The following is a 12,679-nucleotide window of genomic DNA, read 5'->3' as shown; positions in this document are numbered from 1 at the left end:
TGTTTTAATTTCTAAGAGTGTAAGTCTGATGCATTTTCACTAGGACAGTTTTAGTAACTTGTTGCACAACAAACCACTCTAAACATGGCACAAAATAATAATCTTTTCTAGTATTTTCTCTCATGGTTCTAGAGGTAAATTGTTGTTGTTGTTGTTGTTACACGCTATCAAGTAGGACCCAACTCACAGAGACCCCTCCTTGGGTTTCTGAGATGGTATCACTATGGAAGTAGATGGCCCAATCTTCCTTCCGAGGAGTGGCTGGTGAGTTTGAACTGCCAGCCTTCTGGTTAGCAGTCACACGTTAGATGGTTCTTATTTGGGGTCTTTCATATGGTTGCAGCCAGAAAACATCAAAAGGCTCCTACCCTCACATTCCTGGAGGTTGATGCTGGCTATTGACTGGGACCTCTGGTAGCATAGTGCCTAAGGCACTTGACTGCTAACCAGGAGGCTGGCGGTTCAAACCCACCAGCCACTCCTCGGAAGGAAGGTTGGGCAATCCTACTTCCATAGTGATAACTGCCTCAGAAACCCAAGGAGGGGTCGCTAGGAGTCGGGGCCGACTCTATGGCAAATAACAACAACAACATTGACTGGGACCTAAAGTGAGGTTGTTTCCAGAACACCTATGTACATGGTTTCTCCATGTGGCTTTGGCTTTTTCAGAATGGGTATCTGTGTTCCAAGAGCAAGTATCTTCAGAGAGAGAGCTAGTATGTATGCTATATCATCTGTTATGGCCTAACCTGGGCATCACACCACATTTTACTTTTAGAATTAAGTCACTAAGGTCAGCCTATACTTAAGGGAAGGGAGTTGAGAGGAATGTCAAAGAATTTACCAACCACCAGTTCCACAACTAACACCAATGGAAGCAGCAGTCAAGAAATCAGACGATGTATTGCACTGGGCAAATCTGCTGCAAAAGACCTCTTTAAAGTGCTAAGAGTGAAGATGTCTCTTTGAAGACTAAGGTGTGCCTAACCCAAGCCATGGTGTTTTCAATCGCCTCACATGCATGTGAGAGATGGACAAGGAATAAGAAAGACAGAAGAAGAGTTGATGCTTTCAAGTTGTGGTGCTGGCGAAGAATGCTGAAAGTACCATGCATGGACTGCTAATAGAACTAACAGATCTGTCCTGAAAGAAGTGCAGTCAGAATGCTTGTTGGAAGCAACAACGGCTTCACCTACTTTGGTCATGTAGTCAGAAAGGACCATTCCCTGGAGAAGGATATAATGCTTGGTAAAGTGGAGGGTCAGTGAAAAAGGGGAAGGCCCTCAATGAGATGGTTGACACAGTGGCTGCAATGATGGGCTCAGGTATAGCAAGGATTGTGAAGGTGGCAAGGGAACGGGCAGTGTTTAATTCTGCTGTACATAGGGTCACTGGGGTCGGAGCCAACTCAACGGCACATAACCACCACCACCACACCACAGTAAACACTGAATTGATGCCCAAATTTAAGCATTTATTGCATTTTGAAAAAACCTCAAAAGTTTAAAAATAATTACAATGAGAGTAGTTCACAGTCTTAAAAGTTCTGACTGGAAGTTGAAAATGATGCTGTCAATTAACCCATAAAATATGCTACTCATGGCTGTTTGTTTTCTAAGTGTGTGTTTGTAATCTTCTTTTACAATCTCCTTTTAGAAGATAAATTGAGTTGTTTGGTCCAATGAGGTGTAGTAGATCTGTGCTCCTACTTATGGTGCATATGAATTACGTTGGGATCTTGTTTAAATGCAGATTCTGATCCAGTAAATGTGAGGCAGGTCCTGAGATTCTGCATTTCTAGCAAACACCAAGGTGCTATTACTGCTTCTTGGATCCCAGGTTGTACAGCAAGTTAGTAGAAGAAAGCAATAAAGGAGTCCCTGGGTGGTACAAATTATTGATGCTAACGGAAAGGCTGGAGGTTGGAACCGCCCAGAGGCACCTTGGAAAAAAGGCCAAGTGATCTACTCCCAAAATATTAGCTATTAAAAACCCTATGGAGCACAGTTCTGCAGTTCTACTCTGACAAACAGGGGCTGCTTGAGTTGGAATCAACTCCACAGCAACTAGTTAAAGCCAAAGGGTGACTGCCTAGCTCCTATGATCCCTCCTTCTCCAGGATGACTGCTAATACAAGCATTGTGTGCTTACATGGGCATGATCCTCTGGCCAGGAGAACCTGATACTGAAAAGGTTAATCAGTTCTTTCACAGGTTTTTAGAACTTGAATTAAAGGACAAGAGTAACTAACTTGTCTTTGGTGATAGAAGTATGGAACACGAGGCTCTGGAGTTACCAGCCCTGTGAGAAAGTCAGTTTCCAGGGAATGTGCTGAGAGAAGAGAATCCACGTGATATGCCATTCCTCTTGAGTCTCAGATCAAACTCCTTTCCCAAAGATCATATGGGATATTCTAATATCCCTCTATATGGGGGTCCTCTGGTAGCATAGTGCCTAAGGCACTGGACAGCTAACCAAAGGGCTGGTGGTTCAAACTCACCAGCAACTCCTCGGAAGGAAGATGGGTCAATCTACTTCCGTAGTGATACTGCCTCGGAAACCCAAGGAGGGGTCGCTATGAGTCGGGTCCGACTCAACGGCACATAACAACAACATCATCCCTCTGAGAAGCCCTGGTATCAGAGTGGTTGAGTACTCAGCTGTATAGCAGTGCTTAAATTCTAAAGGACTTGGGTTTGTGGAAGGCTGTGATCTGCAGTGGGACCTCCAACTCCATTTTGAGGCTTGACGTAAGTTTCAAACGCCATTTGACTTCTTTCTGACCATTAAACCAGCAGTGTGGCTATGCAGAGACATGTTCTAGGACAAAGCTAGGGAGGGGCAGTTTGTCTTCAGGAGTATGGTTGGTAGATTTTACTTACACAAAGAACTAGGGAACTTGCCTGAGTGTGTCCTTTTCTGATTTAAAGTTGGGGTTTTGGGATTGTTTGGTAGCCACCTTGTGGCTAAGACTCAGGCTGCATAGTCATGACATCCTATCTGAACAACCAACTAGCCAGGTAGTCAAGGTCCAGAAACAATCCTGTAACTCTTTTCTATCTTCAACTCCCAACCATGGTCTTGTCCCTTTTTCTGTAGTCCTGCCTGCAACAGCAATGAATCCATCTGCCACCGATCATGATTTTGTGATGGTTCTCTGTTTTTTTCAATCATATAATTAGCTCTTGGCCATGTCTCAGTGGAGTCCATTCAGCTTTCTGTACTGTGTACATGCAGATGGTTTCCCTCATCCTAGTAGACAAACTTTGTTTTGTCTTTGTCCTATCCAAGGCCTAATAAGAATGTCTCTATTGAACCTTTTTCAATCTGGGGTCTCTTTTCCCCTATTACAGCTGCTAGTCAAAAGGCTGTTGGTTCAAACCCAAAGCCGCTCTGTGGGAGAAGTGGCAGTCTGCTTTAAGGATTTATAGCCTTGGAAATCCTATGAGGCAGCTCTATTCTGTCCTGTAAGGTTGCTATGAGTCGTCAATTCAACAGGTTTATTATCCCTCCAGCAAATCCCCTCATGAGCTTAATTTTAGTTTGGTTTTTATCATCTAAAACTAAAAATGTTCAAACATGAGATGGGAAAAGAAATTGGCCATTGTCTTGGAGGAATAAAGGAGAAATGTAGACTGAAATATTAACCAGATGATCTAGGGTCTAGAGTTGGGGACAGTTAATACATGGTAAAGGGTGTGATTCCAACAAAGTGATGGATTGTGGAAAGAAGATAATTGAAAACTAAGGCTGGGTAAATTTGAAAAATAGGGGGTGGGGAGATGAAAACAGGGAAGGGAGTCAGTGTATTGAAACTGTGGATAGCGTGTTGAAAGTAAAAACTTTTACCTAAAAATGATGTCTACTACCGCGGAGTAGTAAATTACTTAATGTGGCTTTTCTACCCATAAGTCTGTAAACTCCAAGGTGGGATTTGCTATGAGCAACTGAGGAGCTCCTGATTGCTAAAGTTGTCCACCTGGAGTATTTCTGTTGGGAGTGGCACAAAACAATGTTCTGGGAGGTTCCCACTCTCTCTCAGGTGCTTAGAGTTCTGATGCTATGATTGGCTAGTTTGACCACTCTGCCGGGCTCAAAAGGAGGCCTCCTAGAGGCAGAACTCTCTCTGACTGCTGCTGAGGAAGGAGGCACTCCTGCGAGAGACGTGCTGCTGAAAGAGACACATGCTGCTAAAAGAGACACGCGTTGCTGGGAGAGACTCAAGAGACACGCAGTGCTGAATGAGACACCGAGGGGCATGCACTGTTGGGAGAGAGACTTTTGGCTGTGAGATGGTGGGCTGGGAGAGAGACTGAGTGTGTTCCTGACTTGAATTGTAGCCTGGTGCTTCCCGAATAAACCCCATAATCTGTGAGTTCTGTGTGGCCAGGAAAGAGGTGGTGGTGCTTTGGGAGGAACAGTTGGTGAAAGGGCTAGAAGGAAGCAGCATGTCTGGCCTTGTAGTAATAGGCTTTGGGCTATTGATGGTGATTCTGCCTTCCTCTTGTGGGGTTCTAGGAGGTCAGAATATGTGGCCTCCTTGTCTTTTTAGCAACTACAAACAGGTTAGTAGAGTGCAAGACTAATGTTCTTTACAGTGTGGCCATTAAGCCGGTGGGTCTTAGTGGATGTTAAAAACAAGATATTGGTTTAGTTCTGTCCAACAAAGATCAAAATGTTGAACTTTATGTGCCAGCCATTGTGTGACGTGCTTCGTATCTGTCACCTTATTTAATGACACTAAAGACACCTCCACTGCTCATGCCAGCTGGTCCTGAAACTGTAGCACAGTCAGAGCTGGCACTTCCATTGTCAGAAGAGGGAAAACTTAATATGACTTTTACCCCACCCTGGCATACCTTGAGATTGGGTATACTCTAGGCAAATCTTAAAGTCTCCTAAAATTTCAGAAGCTGCAAGCAACCCAAGTGAAACAAGAATGGCCATGACCACTTTTTCATGTTTGAAGTAAGTGCGTTTTTAATAACTTGTTCTTGGTTACAACTCCCTCTGTAGCAATTTTGTTACTCAAGGGTCTATATAGTTAATTAAACCAAATATTTCATAGCACATTTCCAAACCAATAAATCCTTCACATTAGAAAAAAATAAAAGTTACCACCAAGGTATGCTAACCATTAATTGAAAGGCTTTCCCATCTTTAAGTAGCAGGTAGTTAACTTCACAGATAGGTACAAAGAGCAGCCAGCAACAGAATAGCAATATTGGAGAATACTTTCTTTGTTGAAATGCCCACAGGTATGAGATGTGACAGTAAAGTAAAGAGGCTGTACCATAAACCAAAATGGTGACTGATCTCATTATTTTATAGCCATAGTTTGTGGTATGTTTATAAAATATTTCTTTCATAAGTTAAACAGTATCTTCTACAGATGGGCTTAATTTTGGAATAATCAACTAATAATCAACTAATAAAAGTTCTGTTAATTCAACATTTTGTTGTAAAGATTCTACAAACACAAAAGTCAAAATTCCAAATTATGATCCCCACAGTAACTGTAACTCTGCTATACAACATACATAATGGAAAAAACGTTATCAATATATACCATAGTAGAAAATACTCAGTAAGCAGAAATGAGCTGAGTTATGCTTGCTGTGGGAATCATCATTTTCAACTAGCTGCGGATATATAAAAATTGAAACCATAAATGCATGCATTATTTTTTTGTATTTAATTCTAATTTTTCTTGATTCAAATTAATCAGCTTTGCATCCAAACTGCACATCCTGTTCATAACTGAAAGTGAACGTGTTTTATAATTTTGAAATCACATCATTTGGTTTCTCAGGCAAGCTGCTTTCATAGGATGGCATCATTATACCCTGTCCCTCCCCCAATGTCAGGACATGTCTGCTGGGATCCATTTATCTATATTTCTTTTTTCTCTGAAGGACACAGTGGGGGAGGAGAAAAAGAATGCCAGAGAGAGTTAAGAATCACATTGAATAGCTTAGAAAGGTAAATAAGTACAACAAAAAGAGGGATACTGTCTCTATTATCTTCCCCACGGTGTCTTCCTGAACAGAAAGAGAACAATAATGCCACCATATATTTACAATTTCCAAAGTATTTAATCATAACATTATCTCATCTCTCGACAATACTGTCAGAAGGGAAAAACCTTTCCATTGTTCAGCTCTTTATGTTTCAAGTGAAATTTATTAAAGATGTGCTTTTATGTTATCATTTAAAGCCTGGACCATTTAATTGTACTTAAAGTATTTCCTAAATATACTCATCACATGCAGAGGATTTACTTACTACTGAAGGCAGAATATACCTTAGGCAAAAATATTATGGTTATGAGCCAAACATTTAACATATTTTAAGCTTTCTGCTTTAACTATATTCTGAAAATTCAATAATGAAACAGAGAGAAATAACTGCCCTTTGAAATACTGCCTGGGCAAAATTAATCCTATATAATATATCCAGCATTACTTTTCCCAGCTTGGTTTTACCTAAGAAGGGTGCCTTCAACAACCTCTGATGAGGAATTCTTTTACTTTCCAGCAGTCTTCACCATCAGGATGTTTCATTATGTTCAAACTAAATTACTTTGGCTTGAGAACAATCAGACTTCCTTTGCCACTCTCAGTATCTTTGCCCCACCATGATGTTCATAACTTTGTGTGCTTGGAGGAAGTCATGTTAAATCTTTTTGTCTCTTAGCTGTACAGTGATCAGGCTATTCAAATTTAAGGTCCTCCGTCATTTTCTATGCACAAAACCATCTTTCCCTATATAATTAAAACATTTCCTTCTTCATTTATATACTATACCAATAAACATATCAATTAAAGATTCAGAGCTAGCAAAAGCCTCTTTTATTTGTTTTAACTTAGGAAATAGCATAGTTAATCTTCTACCTGGGAAAGTATGACTAATTTGTATGCAACTAATGGGTAATATATTAAGTGCTAAAAGAAAAACCATTACTAAGTAGTTTTAATTTAGGAGGTTTCATTGTAGAAGAAGGAATGTCTTCTCAGTGTTAATAATAGTTATAAAAGAGATCTTAGCAATAAATAAAGGTTAACACATAAGTTCCTGAATAAAACATGTAAAGGTAGCCCCTGAGACATCAATACTGACCTTTCAGATTTTTGCCCTTTCATATGCAAAGTTTTGAAAAGAAAGAACAACATCAGGGTTGATCTCAAAGCACAAACTCTATATTATTTCCAGCTATCAGAAAGATGCAAAGATGGCTGGTAGGCTAAAATATTCAGAGATGGGGACATCAGCCCTTGCCTCTTGTCAAAGACAACAAGGAGGCATAATTCACTGGTCAAATATGAAGGCAGGGCTGTAAAGGTTAAATTTTCCAGGCAAGTCAATCACGCTACAGGGTTAAAGTGTAGATCCAGCCAGTTGGCAAGGTTTACCTTAAACAGAATGAAATACAATTGCTTTTGACTGTCTTTTTCAAGGTAGCAACTGTAGAAGTGACTAATTTTAGAGAATCATGCTTAGAAAAGAAAAATAATGAGGTTTGTTTCTATTGAGCAGTCAATATTTCAAATTCCAAAATGTCTTAAATTTTCCAGATAAACTGACAGCAAAAAAGGTCTTGGAGACTGTCAGTATCATAGCTCAAAACCAAAAAACCAAACTCGCTGTCGTTAAGTCAATCCCTACTCATAGCAACCCCTGCTTGGGTTTCCGAGGCAGCATCACTATGGAAGTAGATTGCCCCCTTCTTCCTTCCGAGGAGTGGCTTCTGGTTAGCAGTCAAATGCCTTAGGCACTACACCACCAGTGCTCCTCTACCATAGCTTAGAAAACTCGTTTTTCATATTTACTTATAATTAGAACTGCAGAATTCCTTAAGTGCCTGACAGTACAATAGTACACATTAAAAAATGAACTAAAGGAAAATACTGGGAAAAGTGGCTAACAGCAGAAGAGAGTTTAATGAACTACTGTACATTCACACAATGGATTCTATGGAGCTGTTAACAATGGGTTCCCGAAGAATAACTAAGGTGAAGGAAAAGGTTTATATATTGTAAAATGAAAAGCAATGTTTCAAAGTGGCATACTCCGTATGATCTGTGATTTTGGAAAAACAAACAAAAAGGCATAGAAAAAGGATTGAGAGGTCATATGTGAACATTAACAGAAGTTACCTCTACTAGTGAGAATATAATGTTTTCATTTTTTTTTCTTTTCTAACGAAAATAGGGTAAGGGTAAACCATTATTTTTAAAAAGAATCAACAAATATATGCTAATCTATTACCCCAACACACAATAAAAAACAGAAAATCAAAACATATTCAGTGCCATTAAAGCAATTAAACTACAATCTGATTATTCTTTAAGTTACAAAATCAATAGTTCACCCAAATTGAGTTTCCTTATACTTTTTGTCAATTCACACAAGGGCAATATATTAAAAAAACATACAGTGCCATATATTATTATAAAAGGCCACAGTTTTTTATGTAGTCTTCCTTATAAATCAATGAGTCTAGAAAATGAACTTCATATGCTTGATTCCATAAGTTTTGAAGAAAATCATGATAATGAGTGCCCACAATCCCAGAATAAAACCCCCAGGAGGATGCCAATCTTTCAGCTTCGGTTTCTGCAAAACAAGAATGACATAGTAAATTTAATAAGTATAAAAATTCAACAAGTAATAAAGCAAATACTGATGAAGTACAGAAATTTCACCAAGTGTATTTAAAGAGAAATAATAGTAATTTAGATGTTTACCTGTGTTTTATTGACTATTAAAGGCATTTGACTGTGTAGATCCTAACAAATTATGGGTAAGATTATGAGAATGGGATTTCTAGGACACTTAATTGTACACAGGAGGAACCCGTACATAGATTAAGAGGAAGTTGTTTGAACAGAAAAAGGGGGTACTGCAGGGTTTCAAATCAGGAAACATGTACGTCAGAGTTGTATCCTTTCATCATATTTATTCAATCTGTACACTGAGCAAATAATCTGAGAATTTGGACTACATGAAGAAGAACTTGGCATCAGGATTGGAGGAAGACTCATTAACAACCTGCAATATGCAGATGACAAAACCTTGCTTGTTAAAACTGAAGAAGACTTGAAGCACTTACTGGTGAAGATCAAAGACTACAGTCTTCAATATGGATTACACCTCAATGTAAAGAAAACAAAAATCCTCACAACTGGACCAATAGGAAAAACCCTGATGAGCAGAAAAGACTGAGATCACCAAGGATTTCATTTTCCTTGGATCCATAATCATTACTCACAGAAGCAGCAGTTGAGAAATCAAATGATGTATTGCTTTGGGCAAATCTGCTGCAAAAGACCTTTGTAAACTGTTAAAACGGTAACATGTCACTCTGAGGACTAAGGTATACATGACCCAAGCCATGGTGTTTTTAACTACCTCATATGCAAATCCAAGAGATTTGGAAGACAGCTACTTGGCCAACTGACCAGAAGAGATCCATACTTGTACCCATTCCAAAGAAAGGTGATCCCACAGAATGTGGAAATTATCAAGCAATATCATTAATACCACATACAAGTGAAATCTTACTGAAGATAATTCAAAAATGGTTGCAGCACTATATTGACACAGAGCTTCCTGAAATGCAAGTTGGATTCAGAAGAGAATGTGGAACGAGGGATATCATTGCTGATGTCAGATGGATCTTGGATGAAAGATATGAATACCAAAAAGATGTTTACTCATGTTCTATTGACTATGTTAAGGAACTCTATTGTGTGGATCATAACAAATTATAGATAACATTGAGAACAAAGGGAATTCCAAAACGCTTGATTATGCTCATCAGGAACCTGTACATAGACCAGGAGGCTTTCAAACAGAACAAAGGCATGGTTTAAAATCAGGAAGGGAGTGCATGAGGGTTGTAGCCTTTCACCATACGTATTCAATCTGTACACTGAGTAAATAATCCAAGAAGCTGGATTATATGATGAAGAATGTGCATCAGGATTGGAGGAAGACTCACGAACAACCTGCAATACACAGATGACACAACTTTGCTTGCTGTAAATGAGGATGACTTGAAGGACCTACTGATGAAGATTAAAGACTACAGTCTGCAGTATGTATTACACCTCAATATAAAGAAAACAAAAATCCTCACAACTGGTCCAATAAATGGATGGAGAAAACACTGAAGTTGTCAAGGACTTCATATTACTTGATTCTACAATCAATACCAATGGAAACAGCAGTCAAGACATCAGATGATGTATTGCATTGGGTAAATCTGCTGTAAAAGACCTCTTTCAAGTGCTGAAGAGCAAAGATGTCTCCTTGAAGACTAAGATCCACCTAACCCAAGCTATGGTATTTTTAATCACCTCTAATGCATGTGAGAGCTGGACAATGAATAAGAAAAGATCAAAGAAGAGTTGATGTTTTTAAGTTGTGGTGTTGGAGAAGAATGCTAAGAGTACCATGGATGGCTAAAAGGACTAACAAATCTGTCTGGAAGAGGTGCAGCCAGATGCTCCTTGGAAGCAAGAATGGTCAGACTTCGTCTCACCTACTTTGGTCACGTTGTCAGAAGGAACCATTCCCTGGAGAAGGATATCATCCTTGGTAAAGTGGAAGGTCAATGTAAAAGGGGAAGGCTCTCAACAAGATGGACTGACACAGTGGCTACAATGATGGGCTCAGGTACAGCAAAGATGGTAAGGCTGGCACAGGACGAGGCAGTGTTTTGTTCTGCTGAGCACAGGGTTGCTATGAGTCGGAGATGACATGATGGCACCTAACAATCACAACAAAACAACAACATGCATGAGAAAGCTGGACATGAATGAGAAAGACCAAAGAAGACTTGATACATTTCAATTATGCCACTGGAGAAGAATATTAATATACCATGGAGTGCCAGAAAAAAAAAAATCTATCTGGGAAGAAGTACAGCCAGTATGCTCTTTAAAAGAAAAGATGGCAGACTTCGTCTCATGTACTTGGACATGCTATCAGAAGAGACCAGTCCTTGGAGGACATAATGCTTGGTAAAGTAGAGGATCAGTGAAAAAGAGGAAGACCCTTAATGAGATGGATTGACAGAATGGCTGCAACAGTGGGCTAAAAATAGCAATGGTTTTAAGGGTGGTACAGGACCAAGTAGTGTTTTGTTTTATTGTATATACGGTTCATATGAGTTGGAACCCAGTCATTGGAATCTAACAACAACAGTTTAACCAAATTAAATATATTGGTATAACCAACAATGGTAAAGATTTCAAACAGAATAAATGTCCCAAAGTGGCTCTTTCAAAAGTCACTTTCAATTTACATTTTGCTTCCTCAAAGAGACCTACAACTATCTCTCCTCACCCAAGTTATTCAGTAGCTTAACAGTCTTTCTCATCTTACATTTTCATTAGTTTATTGGTTTTTCTCTTTCACTTGTTAGCTATATTTCCAAGAGGGCCTTTCTCCTAACTTGTTCATTGTTATATTCCTAGCACCTACAAGACATGTATTATACTGAGCAAATTAGTGGAAGAACAAATACTAATTCATTCATATATTCAACAAATATACCTGTTTTGTGCACAGTACCTTTGGTCACTTTACTACTCCCTTGAGGCAGAATACACCATTTCCCTTCTTGCCTCTTCAAAACTTACCCAACTCAAATACCCAACCCTCCAGATCTCACCAGAGATGATATAATCTCTTCTTTACATTTTCACAGTATTTGATTTATTACTCCTTGTACCGTTAGACCTATCTAGTATTGTAACTATCTTTATCCTTAGCTCCCTGTAAACTTCCTAGGGCAAAGTCTGTCTGAATCCATTTAATATTTCTTTCTCCATTCCTACCCCACAACATCCAGCCACGTGTCTTGTATGTTTCTTTTCCCAGTAAGAAAAGGCATACTAGTCCTCCTGCATTTAATTGTCATTTCAGCAGCTGCACTATGGTCCTGATATTGGAGGGTTATTATTATAATCGCATTATGAGCTTTGCTTAGTGCATTAGTGGCCATGATTGTAAGGATAGTTACGATACTTTGAGAATGATATTTTATAAAATAACAGAGTGAAGAAAAATTGTAAACTGATTTGTACTTTAATCATCATGTAAACTAGTTCCAAGAAACGTTCATACAACTATTAGAGGTATCCACATTTTACAGTTTGTTTTCCCTTACAGAGCCAGGACATCTAGTGCTTTTCCTCTTAGCTATTATTTGCTTTAAGCATATATGTGTAATTTTGAAAATTAAAATCAAAACATAAATCAGGGCATGGTGGGTATGGTTCAAAGAGTGTGGGATTTACAAAGGATTTGAAGTCAAGCCTTTGCTTCAATACAGGCTTCACAGGCCTATATTATTTGTACAAGTCACTTCTCCACTCTGAATTTCTGTAAAATAGGCATAGTAACACACACCTCTAAAAATGAATGAAAGCCCACTACTGCAAGGATGTGGTTTTTTTTTTTTAATTGTGACTTGGGTGAAAATTTACAGAGCAAATTCACTTTCCATACAGCAGTTCACATACACATTGTCTCATGACATTGACCACAATTTACCACAATGCAACAGCTTCCCTCCCACTTCCTCCCGATAGTTACCTCTTCCCTGTGTCCATCCCTCCATGCACTCCTGCCCCCTGAGCTGTCTCCCTGTGCATAAGCAGCCCTTCTT

The 12,679-nt window shown here is 39.1% G+C and overlaps 1 protein-coding gene across 1 annotated transcript in view; it reads right to left on the bottom strand.

Moving 5' to 3' along the window:
* Positions 1-8,499: 8,499 nt before the first annotated feature.
* PIGK (phosphatidylinositol glycan anchor biosynthesis class K) overlaps positions 8,500-12,679 on the bottom strand; it is a 202,580-nt gene continuing 198,400 nt past the window's right edge. Inside the window, 1 exon segment of the mRNA XM_007946505.1 lies at positions 8,500-8,616. Coding sequence (XP_007944696.1) covers positions 8,500-8,616 — 117 coding nt within the window.

This window comes from Orycteropus afer, unplaced genomic scaffold (assembly GCF_000298275.1).
Source record: "Orycteropus afer afer isolate SDZICR_OR568_19922 unplaced genomic scaffold, OryAfe1.0 scaffold00164, whole genome shotgun sequence".
Taxonomy (NCBI): domain Eukaryota; kingdom Metazoa; phylum Chordata; class Mammalia; order Tubulidentata; family Orycteropodidae; genus Orycteropus; species Orycteropus afer.
Note: the sequence above shows the minus strand (reverse complement) of the source record. Positions and strands in the feature narration are given on the sequence as shown.